This window comes from Exophiala dermatitidis (genome assembly GCF_000230625.1).
Source record: "Exophiala dermatitidis NIH/UT8656 unplaced genomic scaffold supercont1.4, whole genome shotgun sequence".
Lineage (NCBI taxonomy): Eukaryota > Fungi > Ascomycota > Eurotiomycetes > Chaetothyriales > Herpotrichiellaceae > Exophiala > Exophiala dermatitidis.
The window spans coordinates 2,055,939-2,077,546 of record NW_008751649.1 but is presented as its reverse complement, the minus strand read 5'-3'; the positions used below and the strand labels follow the sequence as shown (position 1 = coordinate 2,077,546).

The window sequence follows — 21,608 nt, the reverse complement described above, 5'->3', positions numbered from 1 at the left end:
CAACGCGGGGCATGACGGAAGCTTGAGACAAATGAATCTTCATCCCACTTCGTGCTGCGTCTGCGCATGATTGGCATCTCCACGTATTCGCCAGGGGATTTTTGCTTCATTATTAGCTCAAGGATATATCTGTTCTCTTCTGTGTACATTCTTCAAATCTTTTCTTCTTCTCCTGCCCAACCTAAACTTCCAGAATCTTTACCGTCTATACTCTACAGTCTAAACCCCTCACTTCACCATCCTCAACTCGCCCAACATGCCTGTCTCCGTCCCAACCGCGACCTCTCTCCATGACCTTTTCAGCCTGAAGGGCAAGGTGGTCATTGTGACCGGTGCATCTGGCCCGACCGGCATCGGTACCGAAGCTGCTCGCGGCTGTGCCGAGATGGGTGCCGACGTGGCCATCACCTACAGCTCCCGACCTCAAGGCGGTGAGAAGAACGCCAAAGAGCTCAGCGACAAGTACGGAGTCAAGAGCAAGGCCTACAAGTGTGATGTCGGCAAGTACGAGGAGGTGGAGAAGTTGGTTGCCGATGTTATCAAGGACTTTGGCAAGGTCGACGTCTTCATTGCCAATGCCGGCCGTACTGCTGACAGCGGTATTCTGGACGCCCCCGTTGAGAAGTGGAACGAGGTGATCCAGACCGACCTGAACGGTGTCTACCACTGTGCCAGAGCCGTTGGACTGCACTTCCGTGAGCGCAAGACCGGCAGCTTCATCATCACCGCCTCCATGTCCGGTCACATTGCCAACTATCCTCAAGAACAGGTGAGTGTGCACAGGTCTGCATACCTAAGTTGATTTGACAGCTAACCATTTGGTCACCGATAGACTTCCTACAACGTCGCCAAAGCGGGTTGTATCCACATGGCTCGCTCGCTGGCCAACGAATGGCGCGACTTTGCTCGTGTCAACTCCATTTCCCCCGGTTACATCGACACCGGTCTGTCGGACTTCGTGCCCAAGGATGTTCAGGAACTGTGGCACTCCATGATCCCATTGGGCCGTGATGGAAAGGCCACCGAACTCAAGGGTGCCTACGTCTACCTTGCCAGCGATGCTAGCAGCTACACCACTGGTGCCGATATTGTCATTGACGGTGGTTACACCGCCCGATAAACGAGACGTAAAATAGGGGTGGACCCTGGTGCCGGTTCCAGATCCAGAAGCATGCCTGTCGACATGAGTGGCGGAAATCCCACACTCTGTTCGGGTGCTCTGGATGGATTCAAAGCGGCAAGACTACGTCAGGCTGTGCTACCCAGGATTATACTCAATAAATAGACACCACGACATTGGAAACAATCAAAATGGATGATCGAATCTCACTTTTGACTTTCTGGCTTGCACGTGAACCCTCTGGTCTTGCTTCTTTTATCGTCATACGTGCCTAGCATGGTGTAAATATACCCAGACTTCCACGTCCACCACGGCTCCTACTGGCAGCATTCTTATACACAGTCGGCTGGGCTCACTTCACGCGCTATTCACTCTCAGATTCAGTCATGATACGCGATTATCCGTACAGGTAGTGTACTTAGACTTCTAAGGTAGGTGAATTGGTGAGGGACCAATCTTTACGATCACTGGTCTCACTACTGTCGTCTATCGCAAGAAATTCCCACATCAAGCGAGATTTGTGTTGCCTTGGACTGGGCTGTTCTCCCAAAGTCTGCCCCAGACTCAAGGGTTCATCTACTATGTATACAGATAGCTATCGATGACCGGAGTGCAATTCTGACCTCGACCTCGAGGCCAGTATCGTGGCAAGCATCCAACCACTTCGAGGGCAAACGTGGCTGGCATTTATTGGATCCATATCATGGTAGTCTTCTCCCGCACGCCAATCCTGAACAACCACATCTCAATTCACAATTGTTATCCTATTCTCGGCCGATCTCAGTGCCGCCCACTAGTCCCGAAGCAATGGGCGCCTTGCTGACAAACGTCTAAACTAACCACATTATTGGGTCGCAGCTTGCAGACGACATTGTTGCTCGTCTCGTGAAGATGTCGCAGGAGCCAAATCAATTCAGTATACAACAAACTCCATAGCGGCCCCTTGGATAAACGACAAAATGACCACACCCACTTCAACCCCGTTCAACGGAATCGATGCCTCCTCAAGGGCCATCCCAAAGACACATTCCGCATGGACATTCACTCGCGCCGGTGACCCGACCCAGATCCTGACTCTACGCAATGATATGCCCACTCGGGACCCAGCGTCGCTCAAACAGGGTGAAGCACTGATCAAAGTATCTGCAGTATCACTGAACGCTGGCATGCTAGGGCTCATGAAATTTCCACATCTTACTAGCCGACCGTGGGTTCCTGAGCTGGAATTTGCGGGGACAATCGTGGCATTGCCTGCTGTCCAAGGCGGGAGCGATCCCTCAGGTAAGGGAGCAGATGCTGCTGCTGCTGCTGCTGTTCCCAAGTTTCAAGTCGGAGACAAGGTCGTCGGCGCCCGCACTTTTCCCGATCTCTTCAAATACAACGGCACGCTCCAAGAGTATCTTGTCAGCCCGGTCTGGGTGATGGCTAAAGTTTCTGAGTCGTTGGGTGTTAACGAGGCGTCGGGCCTGCCGGCGGTCGGATGTACGGCCCTCCAAGCGCTCAAGGTTGCTGGTGTCAAAAAGGGCGACAAGGTGCTCATCACGGCCGCGAGCGGCGGTCTCGGGACCATGTTGGTCCAAGTGGCTAGGGCCATTGTTGGCAAAGATGGGATCGTGGTGGGAAGCTGTTCGGGGAGAAATGAAGAGTTTGTCCGAGGACTGGGGGCAGATGAGGTAAGTGGAATATAGACCAATTGGATGCATTAAAGAAAGAGAAAGAGAAAAGAGGGACATATGCACCGTGTGGAATTGCCCATTCTAACATATTCCAGACAATCGACTATACTACACATTCCCCTCTGCACGAATACCTGGCGGAGCACCATTCAAGCAAGAAATTCGACGCCATTTTTGATGTTGCAGGAACCTCCAATGACCTCTTCACCTATTCGCCTTCGTATCTTGTCGAAAACGGCACATTTGTGCTCCTCGGCAACTTGAACCTCTTCAAGCCGTCGGCTTCTTTCTTTAGCTTTCTGGTTTGGGCACTGGGGACCAATGTGAACCGCTATCTTCCGCGCCTGCTGGGCGGGATCCCGAGGAAGTTTTATTTCTACTCTGCCACTCCGACTGGTGAAGATACAGGGAAGATCATCGAGATGGCGGAGAAGGGTGAGGTCAAGCCGGCGGTAGATTCGGTTTGGAAATGGGAGGACGCTATAAAGGTATGAACACGCAATTTCAGCCCTCCTCTTGCGTTCCATTTTCCGCTGCTGCTGCTGCTGCTGCTGCTAGCCCGTGTCTACTACGTGGGAATGGCGGCCAGGGTCACCCACAGGTTGACCTCGGTTGTGGTGTGGTCCTGGACCATCGTGGCTTACAGCAGAGCATGTCCCCGAGTGATTTACATCCATGTCTTGTGCATCCCGTCAGCCCAGCCCACCCTTTCTCAGTTCTCTACCCCGATAAGTATACAGGAGTCTCCCCCTGCCGCCTCTCCATGAGTCCAACTGGAGAAGGCATAGTTCCCTTTGTCATCTGTCCTACATATATCGAGAAACTTTCTGGCCAAAGGCCCTGCAGTACTTGACTGACTGGTAACACTCCGCAGGCCTACGAGCGAGCCAAGAGTCAACGGGCAAGGGGCAAGATCGTCATTGAAGTCGAGTGATTACGGACCAAACCCACTGCATTGGCTGATGGAAGACTGGCCTTGATCCGATTCCATTGCCAGCCATGAAATGGAATGCTGGATTCTGGCCATCCCATCCTGCCAATGCCATCTTTCAGAGTCCAAGTCCAGGCCCAGTTTCCTAATCTGTCCAGCCAGGCAGACTTCCAGCTCCGCTTGCCCGGGCTCAAAGTTCCTAGAAGATCTTCTCCAAAGACAGCAGGGGGGACAGCCAGCCTGCCAGCCGCTCGGTGGATACCGTACCTTCTCAGGACAATATTCAATGGGTAGCTTACTACTGTAAGTACTGTAGGTACTCCGAGTCCCTTGACCTGCACTCTCGACCATTGACTACTAGTATCGGCGGATGTTACTGTGCTTGGACATTGGTCACTTTTTTGGTTCGTCTCTAAAGGGACTTCCCACAACTCAAGGCAGGTGGAAATGAAACATGCATAGATTCCATTCAATAATGCGCGAGTTACTCGGCGAGTTGGAGCGCGAGCAAGATGGTTGGAATGGATAACTCGCGAGCGATAAGATGTAGTTGCTGCAGTTGCTATCCTACATGAGGTGCCTTACTGTGTGAATGCTAGGTCTTGCAGTGTAGGTAGATTTCAAACTCCTAGTGTGAATGCATTGCCTGCATTGCGTTATTCCCTGCCAGTGATCAAGCAAGATTGCTATTATGCATGCCGTCACCATGGTCACCAACACCAACAACACCAGCAACAGCGCACCAGTGGTGCTCTGCGATGATAGGGCCCGTGCCATGACGAGTAGTCAAGTCGACGCAACCTGGACAAAAGCGGCTAATGTTGCAGGACACGAAGATACATTCATTACATACCTACAAGAACCTACGTAGGGGATACACCTAGGAACCTAACCTAGGTACCACGAGCCAAGTAACAGAGATGTACAGTCTTGTACCAAATAGATTGGGCTCTTTCGCATGTCGATTGGGCAAATACCGTTGTGAAGAATGCTTCCTGTGGGCGACTGCAGTGGGCGGTTTTACAACAAAACGGCAAGTAGCCGAAGGCAAGAAGCAAATGTGCAAGTCAGCTCTCGCAAGTCAATTACGCCCGGTCAAATTCGAAACAGCAGAGCAGCAGAACAGCTGGAGCAAAGCCATGACCCCAAGAGACAGATAGGCACATAGGCACTGCAGACATGGCACGCCGACAGAGGCAGCCGGCAAAGACCAGGAAAATAGAGATATAAAACCCTTCCCAGGTCTTTCCACCTGTTGCTGCTTTCCTTTCATCCTTTGTCAACCAGATTCCATTCATCCACACCATTATCTTCTTCCAAGGCATTGGAACCCACCATCTATCAAAACAACATCACCGCCAGAACCAAACATCATGTCGGGACAAATGAGTAAAAGCGACGCTGCTCGCATCCAGTCCACTCAGGTACGTTGTGCTAACACGACTCTGATCGTGTCCCACCTGGTTCACCCAGTCAAAACTTCCTTCATTATTCTCTCCCTCGCTCTCTCCACATTAGGATGTCGAAAATCTGACTTCTGTCTTCGTTCTTTCAGGCCCAGGGCGGCAAAGACATGTCATCCAGCGGCTTTTCTGCTCGAGCCCAATCCGCAGGCGACAGAAATGCCAATGCCGGAAACAACCAGGGATCCAACACTGGGAACCAACAGGGAGGAAACAACTCGGGCAGAAAGTAGGTGATGGAGGGACTTCGAAGCCACGCGCAGGCGGCTGTGACGGATCGCACACAGTCAAGGGGCTGATCATCTCTGATGTGTGTTGGAAGTCGCATTGTTGGCCAGCGCGAGCGTACCGTTTGTTGTTGTCGTCCGCATGGTTGGAAGTGGGAAGCTGGAAGTTGGAGATCAAGATCAAAGGGTCGATAGGACCAGGGAAGACATGGTAAAGATGTCCCACCCACCCAAGTCGCTCATTATATACTGCAGCAGCAGCAGCAGCCATGAATCATATTTCTGTTACCCCGGCCGGGTGAAAAGAAAAAGACGTTTCCATGCCTTGTCGAAGAGTATTTGTAGTTGGTGTGAGTCGCCCCAACCTCGTTGCTGGTACAGCAAGTAGACAGGAAGTTGAACAGTCCTTTTACCGTTTCTGGAAATCATTTCCCGAGGACCGAAAAGAAATGGTTTGTTGGCGTATGTGAAGCCGCCGAAGAAGTGCCTGTAGCTGTGGTTCATGTCGGGATGCTCGTTGCTCGGTCACCAGGTGTAGTTGTATTTGCAACATCAACATCAAGTTAAATCTTCGTAAAGACTGTCTGTGTCCAGACACCCTCACCTCCATCGGCCGATTGAACGCTCCAGGCATAGAAAGTTGGTGAAAAAAGCCCATCTCTGTTGTCGTCGAAGCCATTTGTAAACATATTTCTTCACTTCTCCCGTCTCTGTTCTGGTCCCTGTCCTTGACCACGTCCTCTTCCCTGAACACTTTCCTCCCCTAGAACTTTCGCACTCCCCATAAACAAGGCGCCAATATATCCGCCCAAGAACCGCATATCTTGCGCCTGCACGGCCGTCATTCTGACCAGGTTCTCCGTGTCCGCCAAGTGGGCATTGAGTTGGGCCAGTTGCGCATGTAGATGGGCGTATTGGCGGGTTTTGTTGGTCGAGGTCGACGTGGCGTTGGTAGAGGTGACGGATGATGGGCGGGACAGTGTCGCCGTCGGTTGTTTCGTCATGCCAGCAGCTCGCTCCATTATTGTTCTTCGAGAAGCCTCTTATGATCGCTTGGACCGTATTGTTTGGTACAATAAATCAGACTGCGTTGCCTTTTAAGGACACTTTAAGTGGTTGTAAGCAAACCACGGTGGAAAAGTCTGTGGTCCTGTCTGATTGCTGAAGAGCCAGACGACGTCCCTAGCAAGTGATGATCGGAGTGTCCAGCTGGACAACTTAGAGAAACAGGATACTGATCCGGTCCTGACTGTTGTACTGTTGTCGTACGATTTGGTTGCGGTCAGTCGCGTCGCGTCAGGTTAGCCTACTAGAACACAAGGTTAGTGATCCAACGGACTACTAGTATTACCATAAGGCTTCAATCCAAGCTGGATATTGGCCGGATACACCCAGGAACCAACTAGTAGTATTCTACTCCATACTAGTACAGAATTAATGCCTTGATCATACTTAATCTTAAAGGTAGTTTCAATGCCCCGAGGTCAGAACAGGATTGTGGCCCTCATCATGATGGACAATAATAATAACGTACAAGACCGCCATCTCAGCCTCCTGCAGCCCTTGCCCTCCTACTACAAGCTGCACTGTCCTTGATTGTGTATCGCTCAAATAAGGTAGGGCACCTCTCCCATCTGGTTCAAATCTGCACGTTCGCGAACGCTGACCACCAGCAGCCAAACCCCATGCCACACCGGTCAAAACTACGCTGAACAGAGTTTACTTCTCGCGACTTTGATTGCATTCGTTGGATTAATTACTCTGCTCGCCTGGACGCCATCCCTGGTCCATTCTCGTGTTGTTGTGCACCCGCCATCCACGACCATCCCGAGCCCTGTTTTTCATGCAAAATCCTAGCATAATTATTCATTCCGGTTCCAATCGTGTTCGTGTGCCTGAAAAAAAAGTGTATGTCTCGAGTAATGGAATACAAAAAGTTCCTGTCTCCAATCCTTCTCGCAGCCGGAAACGAATCCGACCGGGCTCCTCGGAAAAACCGTTCCAATCATCCCGTCAACAGCGCGACTCCAGGACTGTCACAGAGCATCAAGCCGTGTGCGATGGGGGTGCCAGTCGTTTCCTTGCAATGCTGTATGTACTCGAAAAGAAGGGAAAAAAAGGTCGAATGTTCCAATATTTCCACTCGGCCGCGAGCCGTCCACCAGTCTCGTCTCAATGCTTTTGTTGTTGTTGTTGGTGTTGTGCGGAGTCCATCAACGGCCTCCAGATCGTAAAGGGTGGAAACGGGGAGAGCTGTCATTAAAAAGTATACGCAAAACAAGAGTAACAGTTGGACATATATGCTGATGCCGTGCCGCAAAGGTGAACTCAAGAAAGGTAAACCGCTCGTCAATGGTTGCAAAGCCAGCTAGCCGACCCAGTGCGCATATTCAGTGCAATTCAGTCCAGCAAGTCCAGCAAGCCAGAGCTAGCTCTATTGAGCACTCAGCACTTGCCGAGCCACAAAGCTGCTTGTGCTGCTGTGAGCTGAAGGCTCAGATTCAATGTTGGCACTACCACTGTCACCACTTCCCGCGCTAGCACTGGCACTTCCAGTTAGACTCTTGACAGGGGCTTTGGGCGGTGGGAATGGTTTGCTCACTCCAGCCTGTTCAACTTGCTGTGGATGAATCATGTTGCCGTGACCGGGAGGATATCTCGGTACGGGAGCTCGTACACCGCCCGGCGGGGACGGCCTGCCGTTGCGCGGTGGTGCTCCTCCCTGCATGTAGGGGTCGTTGGGTGGTGAAGGTCTACCTGACACCCTGCCAGAAGGGGCGAACGGATTGCCAGGTGACCGGCTTGTCCGACGACTAGGCGGTGCAGGATATGGTCCGCCGTTGATACCCATTTCTTGCAGACGACTTGCTGTCAAAGAATTGGCACGAGATTCCTCTGCAATCTCTTTTCGATCAACCGAGCCGTACCGGTTGGAGGAGAAGCCCATCATAGGATTGTCAAGAATGTTTGAACCCAGGACCGGCATGTCGGAAAGGATCTGCGTGCTGGTCCGGTGTCTTCCACCATGGTTGGGTCGTCCATAAGAGCCGGGTCGCATACCGTTGCCGTTCATGAATGCGTCCTTACGAAGCTGGCTCTGGCTGTCGGTTCGCTTGGTCCGTCTTGAAGTAACGCTCATCATATCGAAATTGTCAGGATCGACAGGTACCGGTGGCGGTCCGCGTGCCTGCATGGGGTCGAAATAGTCGTCCTCGTCATCCTCATCATCCAGATCTTGATACCGGTTGTGCGAGGTCCTCCGCCCACCGCGGCCCTTCATTGCCATTTCTTGTTGCTTCAGATGTAATTGCTTGGCTCTTAGCATGATTTCTCTCTCCCTCATCGCAACACCATTAGGGCCACCAGGATGTTCTGGGTATGCTCCTCCGCCAACTGGAACTTCGCCATCTGGCAATTCATCATAGAGGACGACATGACTGAACTCGTCCAAGTTGGTCTCATCATAGGATGGTCGCCGTCGCATTGGAGGCGGCCCTCGTGGCGGCTGGCCGTTCGGCATGCCTCGGAATCCATTCACGGGTGGAGGGCCACGCCGCATACCGGGGGGACCCATTGGGCCACCCATGGGGACACCCGGGGGAGGAGGACCTCTCATTGGTCTTGGCCCTGGGCCCCCGTTCAACGAGGCATTGACCTGGCGTGGCGGCGGTGGGTTGGATAGAGACATGGTCCGAGGAGGTGGTTGGGTCATGGATGGCGACTGAGGCAAGCTGGATGGAGTCGCGCTCGCAGGAGGGCGGTCTTTGTTCACAGTGTTGAGGTGACGCAGCATGGTATACAAGGTCTCTAGCCGCGGTACCTTGACATTGACGCTCTTCGCTAGTTCCACTGGAGAACCGAGATATGTCTCGACCTCCATGGGTCGCCGCGCGGTGAAGTCCTGATACATTGTGCTCGGCTCCTGATTACCCCCAAGCATGGTATCCATCGTTTTCTTCTTGAAGTCGCCAGGGAATTTGCAGTGTTGTGCAGAGGCTATTTGCAGTAGCTCTTCGATCAGTTCCGAAATGAGGTTCTCGACGCCAGGGATGCGGACCAAGTCGGAGAGGTTGGGAGTCTCAAAGAGGACACTAGTAGGGTGAAACGCAATGGGCCTGCAAGATATTAGTACCTTACAGGACGAACAGGAGAAAGTCTCATGCATACCCGATCATCCTCTCGTACTGTTGCTGCTTGATGTTGGTCGACACTTTGCAATCGACTTGTGCGGTTGTCAAAGTCATTGCTAGGGCTTCAGACATATCGCGTTGAATTGATTCCGGGATGGCCGAGTTCTGGCTGGCGGGACCGACCCAAATTTCTGTAGAACCACTGTGCTCGAACTCACTCGAGCCAAGTTGCTTGAGATCGGCTCCAGACACAAGGGACAAAACGACGTTTGAGGGAAATCTCTCTTCGAGTTGCTTCTCCACCCCCAGCGTATTGGTAGTGTTCACCAGAATACAAGTGTGTTGAGGCGTGACGACGGATTGGATGATGTCTGCCAGGTTGTAGACGTCTGGGAGTGCCTTGACGCAGAGGATCACATAGTCAAAAGCGGCTTGCTGACTCGCGGCATCTTCGGGACTTTGGACGACTGGACTTGATTAGCTCCGGCGCTCCTTGAGGATTCGATCACACATACCGTATCGTGGCTTGAATCGTTCGTTCCCGAAAAGTTGAGATCTAGATCGGTTGTCAGCAGGAGCGCGACGTGGAACAGATATGCTCGGGTTTGGCTCACTTGAACGAAATACCATACTGCGCAACACTCTGATAGTTGGCTTTCCAGACCAGTGTCACATCGCAGGCATTTGTGGCCTGTAATCGCCAGGATAGGAACGCGGACACCGCATTTCCGCCGACTATACAACAACGTCTTAGCTCTTGATTCATTTTGGCGCAAGAAATCCAAAGGAAGTAATTGAGACCAAGGAGTCCAACTTAGATTGGATTTGCGCCTTGGTCTCGGAATCGGTAAGAGTTAAGTCATGCTCACCTGAGACAATTCGTAGACGGGGCGGAGCAGGTGCCATTGTGTGAGAGAAGCACGTTCGTGAAAGTGATTGTCAATTAATACAACAAACGGCCTGAAGCAGGCACGTTCGAGGAGTAGTTGTGTTCGAGAGTGGTCGCAATTCAAATCGACCAAAATTATTGCTTGTCTTCCAAATAAATCACAATCAAAGCTTCTCCAGGTCTCTTTTCCGAAGGACAAAGACCCAGGAAAGTGGCAGCGACAGGGACGAACGAGTGGGAGACGCTTCAGTAGGTGGTCGGCGACATTGAGTTGATTGGAACGAGAGACGGAGGTGAGGTTGAGTGAAGATTTGAGGTTGCAGTTGGCACGCACGCAAGCACAAGCACCGCGACTTCGTAGCCAGCACCCGGAGGCCTGAAGGATCAAACAGTCGTCACAGGGGGGGGGATCTCAACAAGAGCAGCCCTCCTACTGCAGCTGGGAACGAAATAACGAGCGTGGTCCGATAGGAGGCGGATGAGTAGCACAATTAGGTGAAGGGGACTGAGAATGAGGGTGCGTGGTGCAGTGGCTGCGGTGATGAAAGGGAGAGTGGTTGAGTGGCCGAAGCTTGCGGGCGCGACGATTGTGAAGCGCAAATCGAAACAGGACAGGACAGGACAAGACGAAACGAGGGAGCGGGAAGCGATCTGCCCAGTAACTCGCAGTCCGTCAGGTAAAGTACACGTAAGGTATGGAAACCACCCACAAGCACCCGCCGCCGCCGAGGGCTTAAAGAAGGTTTGAGTGCCTGAAGACCCGCGCTGTGCCGGGGGTTGAAGATTAAAAGGTTGTTATTTGACGACCAGGGACACTGAACCGCCCAAGCTTTCGTCTTTCGGGGGCTTGTTAGTCCTACGAGCTGGACAGCACGGCAGGCTTCCCAGCTGCCAAGCATCTTAGAAGCGGACTATCGACCAGCGATCGCTACCTAACAGATACACATGTTAGATGCCTGGCTAAACACGTTTGAGGCGGCCCCGTAGAGACCCAAGCATTCAAAAACATTATAAAAATACTAGGTACCTAGTCGAGTACTGATGCTCAGGCTAGTGTCCAGTAGTATACAGTGTTGTAGAGCACACCCAGCGGCGGATTACTCGGTAGGCGATTCCGCACTTCTGCCGCAGACAATTCCCAGGCAAACTTCATTTGCACCACTGGCACTCCATGCCCGGTACTACATAGTACCTGGTACTACTGCACTACTGCCTGCGCTTGTATCTTGGACTGTACTAGTAGGATATACCACTGTTGGCGGATTGCTGGCGTCATTATTATTCAATCCAACTCATCCTCTATGCGGCCGCCTCCCTAAAATATGTTGCAAGTCCTTCTCGCGATCGAACAACGTCTGCCCAGCGGCCAGTGCCCACATAAGCGTGTCCATAATCGCCGTCGAGCTCCTCCCTGGCGTCCTCCAAGGGACCGGTATCCGAACCACCGTGCGCCTCCATCACGGCCAATCGCCTTTACGCGCGTAGTCAGTGCGATCCAAAGGGTCTATGGGTGAAGAACACCCACAGAGCCGAGAAATTTTGAGTTCAATTGTCGAAGGTGTAAAGTTGATTTTTGAGCTGACACTGCAAAGCTGCGGACGTTCTCAAATCATCTCGAAGCACGGGTAGGGTTTAATTGACTCGGTATTATAGCCAACATCCCCCAGCCGATGCGTCTACCAAGACAAGAACCGCGTGAGGATGTCAAAGGCATTATTGGCTACGGGTGGCTTGACAGCCCTCAATTCCAGCTACATTCCGCCACGCGGCTTGTCGTTCACGTATCCCTCTGTATCCACACTGATTTGTCCTAGCCGCTCCATTTGAGTCCTCCGTTTGCTCGACATGGGCCGAGCAAAAAGGGTAGCTCCCAGCCAGGAGCTCAGCATCTACAGCGTCTCCATAACATTGACCCCCCGCCCTCACAAGAGCCGTTCAAGTTGCAGGCGATGCGCGTATCCAGGACCGGCGATAAGGAAGGTAGCACCGCCTGGCATGTGCGGAAACTCCATGGGAGCACAAAATTCTTCCCGGAACACGGCCATGAAGATTTGCTGTTGCCGGCACGTACGGTCCACCAAGACAATTACAGTATGTCTGTACCTTCAATGGCATACAATCCTCCAGTGTACAGTAATAAAAAGCATGTTGATGGCCGAAACAACGATTCCGCCTATCGTGAGGTTGTTTATGCATATCTTGGATTGAGCAACGACGCCAAATAATGCACCATTCCTAGTGCAGGACTGCGCCAGGAACAGCGCGAATCATGTGGGCCGTGGCTGACCGTCTGTCCAGCCTCATCTGAAACTTGCATGGACACTCGATGACTTCCCCTGCAGGCCTGCTCCAACTTCTCTTATCGCAGTATCGTCGGCAGTCATATATATGGATCCGCGGGATAATCTTACAACGCCCCTTTGGCATGCAAGAGACAGTAACGGTCTGTCGAAGGATGCTAACTCTCCAGCGCCTCCCGTCGTCATTGTTGTGGAGGTCATCATCAGGGGAAAGGCGAATATCCAAGTCGACAATGATGCATTCTTGTGGTGGAGCTCGATAGATTAGCAGACCTGGACAGCCCTGCTAGGAGGCCTGAAGCGGCTACATTCTGCTCGTCAATACGACCATGGAGTTCTTGGCTGTACCGTTGCCGGCATCTCAACGCCGCTTCCGATCGAGAAAATACAATCTGCTACTATTACATCTATTTAATATCATTGCTTCCACTGCAGGCGTTGGACTCAGCCATACGCGGTCGGGCTACTGCACCGTTCTCTTCTACTCCTGGGCTACGGTCACCACATCAGACCTCTATCTGCTGGCTTCTTTTATTGAATTGACGGATCGAGTTGCAGATCAACACCGATCTTCTGCATCGACTTGACACAGGCAGCGACAGTACATCCTCCTGAACATGGGTGTTCTCGGCACCAGCACGCTCCGCGTTTACGCTACTACTAAGCGAGATACCTTGATCCGGATACGCCAGGGTTCTGCATTATTATTCAGCCAACAATATTCCCAATCCAGGCAACTGGCTAATAAAAATGATCATGGCAATCTACAGAGCAGGATGCGAGCCTTGTCCTTCGCAGTCTACCAGCTGGCGTGATTCGTGGTGAAGCAAAGAAGAATTCTCTCACGCGCCACAGACTACGCGCCGTTTCGCAGATCATCCTTTATGATTCTGAGGTCAACCAGGTTTGGAAGTATCCCTTATCCATGTGCTCTATTACTACAGTATGTTCCACGTGGAATAGCATTTACTGTACCACGCTGTTGGTTCTTTGCAGCAACAGCTTTCCGAGTTCTTCCAAGGCTGAACTGCGACTGCTTCTTTTGCAAGGTAGGGCATGCATTGAGCTGGAAAGTTCGCTGCGTGCTGCTCATCGCCTCCTCGAAACATGTTCTAGTCATTGCACAGCGAAGGTGAAACCCGAATGCTTATCTGGCAAGCAAGATATTTATGGGCATTTCTCGTTGGCGCTTCGATGGTGCGTCCCGTGGTACACAGCAACTGCATGGATTGGTGCGCTGCCGGTGCCAATGCATGCGTTTTACACTTGTTCGTGACATGTTTCACGACGTGGTCTTAAGCAGACAATAAGAACGCATCGGGGCCTGTCGTCGTTCGCGGTGGTCGTCAAATGCTCCCACCGCATCTGGATCACCCTTCTTCTGGGCCTGGTTGCTCCCTCTGTCATGTCCGATACACAAGTTTGAGTGAAGACTGCCACGGTACAACGACAGTGACTACAGCGCGTTACCAGTGTATTGAGATGATTGCCGCCCGCACCCAAGTGATGATACTTGGCGTGGCGACGTTTGTATTGCAAGACTGCGAATGTAGACCGTACCTTTGGAGATGCCTCTGTCTGCCCACAATAAGCGAGGCGTTTGCCTAGAGCATGCACTTGAGATCTGGGGATCGACTTACTTGCATGAACAAGAGCTTGTACCATCTTAAGTGATAAGGAGGCGAAGGTGCCAACGGTGTAGTAGTACACAGTCTCTTAAATTACTGCCTTCTACATTGCTACCTTGGCGGTGATGCTTACCTCAGGTTTAGGTAAATAGGTACGTGCTGCCGAACTTTTTTATGCAGCCGGATTGATGCTGGATACACATAATTATGCACGAGTCTGGCACAGCCCCCGGATTCTCTACAACATTGTAGATGATGAGGCCAACTACTATAATTGCACCACGTTGAAAATGATTGCCATTGCCAATGTGAGAGGCGGTCATTCGACCCTCTTCTCACCATGTCATATGTATCAAGGTGTAATTCAATGCTGCTTCGCCTGGGAGATGATTAATGCCAGTACTAGTGACTCGGAGTACGTCCTGGGTCTTCGCGTTGTACGGCTCATGTACAATGCGCTTCATTTCCCTTAACCCCGAGCTCACCGGCTCTCCACAATTGTTGTGTAAAGTGACCGACGTCCAATAGCAGGGGCGGAATGCGTTGAACAAGCAGGGATGGCGCCCGGAACGGAGATATGAATGACTGCAAACGTTGATAATATTTCTTGAATGGTGGATGCTTGGTCAGCTTAAGGTTTGAGGTACAAATTATGATCTCTCTCAGTTCAAGTTTTACTAGCATGCCCATGGGCGCGACGACGGACGCGCCCGCGAACGCGAAAGACATCAAAGGTGGCTGGAGCCAGCCCCTTTCACCCCTAAAATAAGTGCAGACATCTGAAGTGCCTAATCAGATTATCGGCGAGGTATGTATACTAGCACTTTAAATGCGGGTCGCAGTGGTACGTTTCGTCGTCCTTCTGTCACATGTATGGTGTAGAGCTTGTTGACAGAGAGTCAAGCAGTAGGCAAGCTATAGACATTACAACATGCTGTACCTACTTATAGATTCAAGAAGCTGAGGTGCGAGAGCCTTGTTACTGTAAAAGGAGCGCGAAGTCCTGTTATACTAGTAGCAGGCGTCGCGGAGGCCCGAGGGCCTCCATGCCCGAGGGTCAGAGCTTGAACTCGGCGCCTGGGCTACAACGCGCCTACCTATTGTACGGGGCAACATGCTGGCTCACGGCCGAGAAGACGTCTCGTTGCCGCCTGTCTGGCCTGTTGACACCCGCGGAGGGCTCGGGTGCGCAGAGCCTAAGGGCCTGAGGCTAGAGCCTAAGGAGGCTGAGGCCCATCGGCCTGAGCTTCAGAGAATGGCAGCCCTCCTCTAAGCCCCTCGCAGCAGCAAAGCCGCCATTTTTTCGAAACTGTCCATGTCCCCTGCGCTCAATGCATGCATCCATTCCATCCATTACCATCACTCTCGCTCGCTCATCTTTGAAGCCATCACTCGCCGTCGCCAGCTGTCCGAGGAGGGGATTGTGACCGCTTCAGTACCCTCACTTGTGCTCCCCAGAGATCTGCTCTGAACCAGAGAACGGGGAAGCTCCGAGCCAGCGGACCCCTACTCACCACGTACATAGTAGTGCATGCATTGAACGGCATACCACTGGCGATACCTACCATTTTCCAAGACCGAGATAGTCTCCGACCATACCGCCGCAGAACTGAACCCCCAGTTGTCCATTTCAAAAGCCTCTCTTCCTCCCGAATACACAGTCAACATTGGCGCCCCTTCTACGCCTGCAAAGCTCGCCTGGTCTCCAGCATCGCCCTTCGCCCACAACGACGCCCGAGATGCGCGTTTTCCGCATTTGCTGACGTGAGCCGACCTTTCCGAACTCCCAGCTCTCCTACTGCGCAAATCCGATCCTCCACATCCACCAGTCCTACGCACCCTCCACGGGTCAATTGGTCGAATAAAGACTCCTGCGACGACATTTGTCGACGCTGCAATTTCCTGGGCCAGAGACCGGTCATTCCCTGCCCCTGGTTGATGCACAGCATAACGCCATACCATGGCGCGAATACACTTCAACAGTGGTGAGGGTGAGGGCGAGGGCAATCATGTCTCGAGACCGGTAAAGAGAATGCGCTGGGCTACAACTCGTAAAACCGGCCAGAGCGGGGTCAAGAAGAGGCTTTCTCTGCTTCAGAGAGTGCCCAAAGTGAGACTCTCGGCTTACGAGGAAAAGCCCGACGGCCAGGATAACCATGGCGAGATTTCGAAGGACAGTCCAATGGGCCAGCAACAGCCGCAAAAAGAGGAGGAATCGCAGGGACGGACAATATACGTGAATGTACCACTCCCTGACGACGCCAAAACGGAGGATGGCCACCTCAAGGCGCAATACTCGAGGAACAAGATTAGGACGTCCAAATACACGCCCCTCAGTTTTGTGCCAAAGAACCTGTGGTTCCAATTCCACAATATCGCCAACGTATACTTTTTGTTCATTGTTATTCTCAGTGTGAGTTGGTTGTTCCCTTATGATGTGACTTCACTAATACTCTTAGATTTTCCCCATCTTCGGCGCCTCCAATCCAGGCTTGGGCTCTGTTCCCTTGATCTTTATTCTAACGGTGACTGCCATCAAAGATGCAGTGGAGGATTGGCGCAGGACGGTGCTGGACACCGAGCTCAACAATTCCCCTGTTTACAGGCTGGTGGATTGGGACAACGTGAATTCATCGGAGGACGACATCTCCATGTGGAGGCGTTTCAAGAAGGCTTGCACGAGGATGGTGATTGCCACCTACCGCCAAATGAAAGGCATGAAAAACAAGAAACACCGACGTTCCGAGAAGGACGTTGATGGTGGCTCTCTGCAGCGTCAGGATTCTGCGGCGACTCGGCCGACTATTCGGACGTCCATTTATTCGGAAAGGGCTTCGTTTCACTCCACTCATAGCCAAACGGGCGACGACATTGCGATGACGCCTGTTCCATCTCCAGGCTATCGAGCGAGCTTAGGAGCTGAAGGCCAGCTCTCTTCCGCTGGAGAGCCGCCTAGCAGCGCCTTTTCTTTCAACACCGCAGAGTCCGGCCTGGGCGGGGATAACGCGCCATCCATGCTCCGGACACACGAACCACCGAACGGAAAAAGCAATCTCCACCCGCAAAGGGACTACGGCAGTATTCTTAATCCCTATAAAGAAGTTCCAGATAAAGCCCGGTTCAAGAAGGATTACTGGAAGAACGTCCAAGTTGGAGATTTCGTCCGCATCTACAACGACGAGCAGATTCCGGCCGATGTGGTGGTCCTCTCCACCTCCGATCCGGACGGTGCTTGCTACGTCGAGACCAAGAACTTGGACGGCGAGACAAATCTGAAAGTTCGTCAAGCGATCCAGGCAGGACGAAAAGTGAAGCACGCAAAGGACTGCGAGCGTGCTGAGTTCGTCATTGAGAGTGAGGGCCCGCACCCGAACCTGTACGCCTACAACGCCGTCGCGCGATGGCAGCAACATGATCCCCGGAACCCTGATGCTCCTGTTCGTGAAATGGCCGAGCCAATCAGTATCAACAACCTTCTCCTGCGAGGGTGTAGCTTGAAAAACACAGAATGGATCCTCGGCGTGGTGGTTTTCACAGGCCGAGAAACGAAAATCATGCTGAATTCGGGTATGACCCCCAGCAAACGGGCGCGAATGGCCCGAGAGATGAACTGGAACGTCATCTATAACTTCATCATTCTCTTCTTCATGTGCTTGGTGTCCGGTATTGTTCAAGGTGTGACCTGGGCCGAAGGGGACAACTCGCTGGACTATTTCGAATTTGGCTCGATTGGTGGTAGTCCTGCCTTGGACGGATTTATCACCTTTTGGTCGGCGGTCATCTTGTTCCAGAACTTGGTGCCTATCTCCCTGTACATCACGCTGGAAATTGTCCGTTCCATCCAGGCTTTCTTCATCTGGTCCGATGTCTATATGTACTATGACAAGCTGGACTACCCGTGCACCCCAAAGAGCTGGAACATTTCAGACGACCTGGGCCAGATTGAGTACATCTTCTCTGACAAGACAGGGACGTTGACCCAGAATGTCATGGAGTTCAAAAAGTGTACCATCAACGGAGTGGCTTACGGCGAGGCTTACACCGAAGCTGAAGCGGGCATGCGGCGGAGAGAAGGGGCGGATGTCGAAGCTGAGGCAGCACGTATCAATCAGCAAATCGCAGAAGACCGCGTTAGTATGCTGAAACAGTTGCGCCAGATGCACGACAACCCTTATCTCCACGACGAGCAGCTGACGTTCGTTGCCCCTGATTTCGTCGCCGATCTGAACGGCAGGTCGGGTGAAGAACAGGCTCGGGCAAACGAGCACTTCATGCTCGCGTTGGCTCTCTGTCATACTGTTATCACCGAAACCACTCCCGGCGATCCACCTAAGATTGAATTCAAAGCTCAATCTCCTGATGAAGCCGCTCTCGTGGCTACAGCCCGTGACATGGGTTTCACTGTTCTTGGCCGCACCAACGATGACCTTCATGTCAACGTCCTCGGTGAAGATCGAACGTACCGCATCCTCAACACGCTGGAATTCAACTCGACCCGGAAGCGGATGAGCGCCATTGTGCGCATGCCTGACGGAAAGATCAAACTGTTTTGCAAGGGTGCCGATAGTATGATCTACTCCCGGTTGGCGCGAGGCCAGCAGCAAGAGCTCCGGAAAACAACCGCCGAACACTTGGAGATGTTCGCTCGAGAAGGTCTTAGAACGCTCTGCGTGGCTGAAAGAGATTTGGACGAAGAATCCTACCAGGAGTGGAACAAGGACCATGATTTTGCGGCACAGGCATTGACCGACCGGGAGGACCGGCTTGAAGAAGTCGCGGACCGCATTGAGCGGGATCTTATTCTCCTTGGCGGTACGGCTATTGAGGACCGTCTCCAGGATGGAGTGCCCGACACCATTGCCCTACTTGGACAGGCCGGCATCAAGCTATGGGTCTTGACTGGTGACAAGGTCGAGACCGCCATCAACATTGGGTTTTCTTGCAACCTGTTGTCCAATGAGATGGACCTGATCCTGTTCGACATGCCTGAAGGGAAGGTCGAGGATGCTTCCAACCTCCTTGATCAGCATCTGAAGACTTTCGGGTTGACTGGATCGGATGAGGAGCTAGCAGCCGCTCGACTTGTTCATGAACCGCCACCCCCCACCCATGCTCTGATTATCGACGGTGAATCACTCAAGCTGGTCTTGCAGGACGACTTGCGGCAACGCTTCCTCCTGTTGTGCAAACAATGCAAGTCAGTGCTCTGTTGTCGAGTCAGTCCGGCGCAAAAGGCTGCCGTCGTTCAGCTTGTCCGAAATGGGCTCGACATAATGGCGTTGTCCATTGGTGACGGCGCCAACGATGTAGCCATGATTCAGGAGGCTGATGTTGGTGTGGGCATTGCCGGCGAGGAGGGTCGCCAGGCGGTCATGTCGTCTGACTACGCCATTGGCCAATTCCGCTTCCTCCAGCGACTTGTTCTGGTCCATGGTCGCTGGTCCTACAGGCGGCTGGCCGAGGCAATTGCCAACTTCTTCTACAAGGTATGTTGCCGTAAAAGCATTTGGTGGCGAGAAGTTACTGACAGGATGACTAGAATTTGGTCTGGACGTTCGCCCTTTTCTGGTACCAGATATACAACAGCTTTGACATCACGTACCTCTTCGACTATACTTACATTCTCTTGGTGAACTTGGTGTTCACGTCTGTTCCGGTTGGATTGATTGGTATTCTCGATCAAGACGTCAGTGACAAAGTTTCGCTTGCCGTGCCACAGCTCTATCGCCACGGCATGGAACGAAAGGAATGGTCGCAGAAGAAGTTTTGGTAAGAACGCCTTTCGCGAAGAGGAGTCTGATGTTCTACAGAAACCTAATTGTTGTGCTAGGTTCTACATGGCCGATGGCCTGTACCAATCGGCCATATGTTATTTTATGGCCCATCTCCTCTTTGCACCTGCCACGTTCGTCACCGAAAATGGACGAGGCATTGATGACCGAAGCAGGATGGGTGTCTACGTTGCTTGCGTCGCCATCGTCGTCATCAACTCTTATATTCTGCTCAACACGTACAAATGGGACTGGATCATGGTCTTGGTGACCACCATCAGTATTCTATTGATCTTTGCCTGGACCGGAATCTACTCCTCCTTCGAGGCGTCATTCCAATTCTACAAGTCTGGCGCGGAAGTGTATGGAGCGTTGACATTTTGGGCACTGTCGCTCTTGACAATCATCCTGTGCCTACTGCCCCGCTTTTCCATCAAATACTTCCAGAAGAACTTCCGGCCCTACGATATCGACATCATCCGGGAACAAGTGCGACAGGGAAAGTTCAAGTACCTGGACGAATATGAAGCCTATGTTCCGCCGAAAATCGTGGACGTGTCTGGGACATCATCAGAACAGCCGACGGAGGACATACCAACCGAGAACGACGGACACCAAGGCCATGCCCGATATCCCAGCATGGCCGAATCTCAGCGACCCATATATCCACCCTCAGAGGCGCCGACGCGAGATACGCGCCACCCTCACAGCCAAACTGGAAGTGACGGGACGGATCGAACGAAGCCTTCCCTTGACATGACACGCCATTATGGAGACTCATCGCCTCCAGAAAGGGCGTACCGCAGAAGACCCTCCCTAGAGCGAGTGCGCTCATCCTTCGACAGATCTCGGCAGTCGTTCGAGAGGGTCAGACCAAGCTTTGAGGGAAGCCGGGATTTCACGAGTGCAGCGATGCTGAGTAGGATAGAGTCAAGTTACTCGCAACCTGCCAGCTCGGTTTACTCGCAGCCAGGGTTGTCCACAACCAATACGAGAAGGACCCAGACGCGTGATATTTCCCAAGAGCGTCAATAGCAACCTGAACGCTAGGACCGCTGTGGTATTTCACGACTCATGATTTCCTGATGCTGTGATGAATACGGCGACCGTAGTACTGGGCGGGTTGAGCTGTCTGGAAGGCTGGTTTCTGTTTATTTAGCGAGTTTTGCGCTTTGTAAATACTTAGATATATCCACAGGAGATATTGTGGCCGGAATTACATTGTATGCACGGATGAGTGATTTTCAAGCGTTCCGTACGTTTCATGGCCAGAAGAATCGCTGTGTAGGCTTTTGTGCTCGAGTACAATATCTCGGCAAGGATGCAATAGGTTCAGCTATCTTAACCTGGCTATAGAAGAGTGACTTCACTCTCGTTGTACTAGCATGCCGTTAGAGGCAGGTACCAAGTAGTTGTGATGCAGGAGTGACGGTGGACGGTGTACTGTTTAAACAGTTAAAATCAGTAGTAACG

The 21,608-nt window shown here is 52.2% G+C and overlaps 7 protein-coding genes across 8 annotated transcripts; 4 read left to right on the top strand and 3 right to left on the bottom strand.

The window, feature by feature from the left end:
- Positions 1-256: 256 nt before the first annotated feature.
- HMPREF1120_05062 (NADP-dependent mannitol dehydrogenase) lies at positions 257-1,120 on the top strand (the record flags this gene model as incomplete). The annotated part of the gene is made up of 2 exons (XM_009159220.1): positions 257-769; positions 833-1,120. The coding sequence occupies 2 exons, from the start codon at positions 257-259 to the stop codon at positions 1,118-1,120; spliced, it is 801 nt and encodes a 266-aa protein (XP_009157468.1).
- A 959-nt stretch (positions 1,121-2,079) lies between these two features.
- Positions 2,080-3,730, top strand: HMPREF1120_05061 (uncharacterized protein; the record flags this gene model as incomplete). Its single annotated transcript, XM_009159219.1, has 3 exons — positions 2,080-2,793; positions 2,892-3,284; positions 3,671-3,730. The coding sequence occupies 3 exons, from the start codon at positions 2,080-2,082 to the stop codon at positions 3,728-3,730; spliced, it is 1,167 nt and encodes a 388-aa protein (XP_009157467.1).
- A 1,511-nt stretch (positions 3,731-5,241) lies between these two features.
- HMPREF1120_05060 (uncharacterized protein) lies at positions 5,242-5,688 on the bottom strand (the record flags this gene model as incomplete). Its single annotated transcript, XM_009159218.1, has 1 exon — positions 5,242-5,688. One exon carries the CDS (start codon positions 5,686-5,688, stop codon positions 5,242-5,244), a length of 447 nt encoding a protein of 148 aa, XP_009157466.1.
- Positions 5,689-6,112: 424 nt separating this feature from the next.
- Positions 6,113-6,439, bottom strand: HMPREF1120_05059 (uncharacterized protein; the record flags this gene model as incomplete). The annotated part of the gene is made up of 1 exon (XM_009159217.1): positions 6,113-6,439. The coding sequence occupies one exon, from the start codon at positions 6,437-6,439 to the stop codon at positions 6,113-6,115; it is 327 nt and encodes a 108-aa protein (XP_009157465.1).
- Positions 6,440-6,884: 445 nt separating this feature from the next.
- Positions 6,885-11,238, bottom strand: HMPREF1120_05058. 2 transcript variants are annotated; one of them, XM_009159216.1, is made up of 6 exons: positions 10,417-11,238; positions 10,162-10,282; positions 10,063-10,103; positions 9,585-10,014; positions 8,020-9,532; positions 6,885-7,960 (listed from the first exon to the last, which is right to left on the bottom strand). In XM_009159216.1, exons 1-6 carry the CDS (start codon positions 10,451-10,453, stop codon positions 7,955-7,957), a joined length of 2,148 nt encoding a protein of 715 aa, XP_009157464.1. In that variant the 5' UTR covers positions 10,454-11,238; the 3' UTR covers positions 6,885-7,954. The 2 variants fall into 2 exon arrangements, with proteins under 2 accessions (XP_009157464.1, XP_009157463.1); XM_009159215.1 differs by having other exon boundaries at positions 6,885-9,532.
- Positions 11,239-11,609: 371 nt separating this feature from the next.
- HMPREF1120_05057 (uncharacterized protein) lies at positions 11,610-14,510 on the top strand. Its single transcript, XM_009159214.1, has one exon. The coding sequence runs from the start codon at positions 12,282-12,284 to the stop codon at positions 12,642-12,644; it is 363 nt and encodes a 120-aa protein (XP_009157462.1). The 5' UTR covers positions 11,610-12,281; the 3' UTR covers positions 12,645-14,510.
- A 657-nt stretch (positions 14,511-15,167) lies between these two features.
- On the top strand, positions 15,168-21,500 carry HMPREF1120_05056 (phospholipid-translocating ATPase). Its single transcript, XM_009159213.1, has 4 exons — positions 15,168-16,777; positions 16,824-19,850; positions 19,904-20,133; positions 20,195-21,500. The coding sequence occupies exons 1-4, from the start codon at positions 16,325-16,327 to the stop codon at positions 21,168-21,170; spliced, it is 4,686 nt and encodes a 1,561-aa protein (XP_009157461.1). The 5' UTR covers positions 15,168-16,324; the 3' UTR covers positions 21,171-21,500.
- The last annotated feature ends 108 nt before the right edge of the window (positions 21,501-21,608 follow it).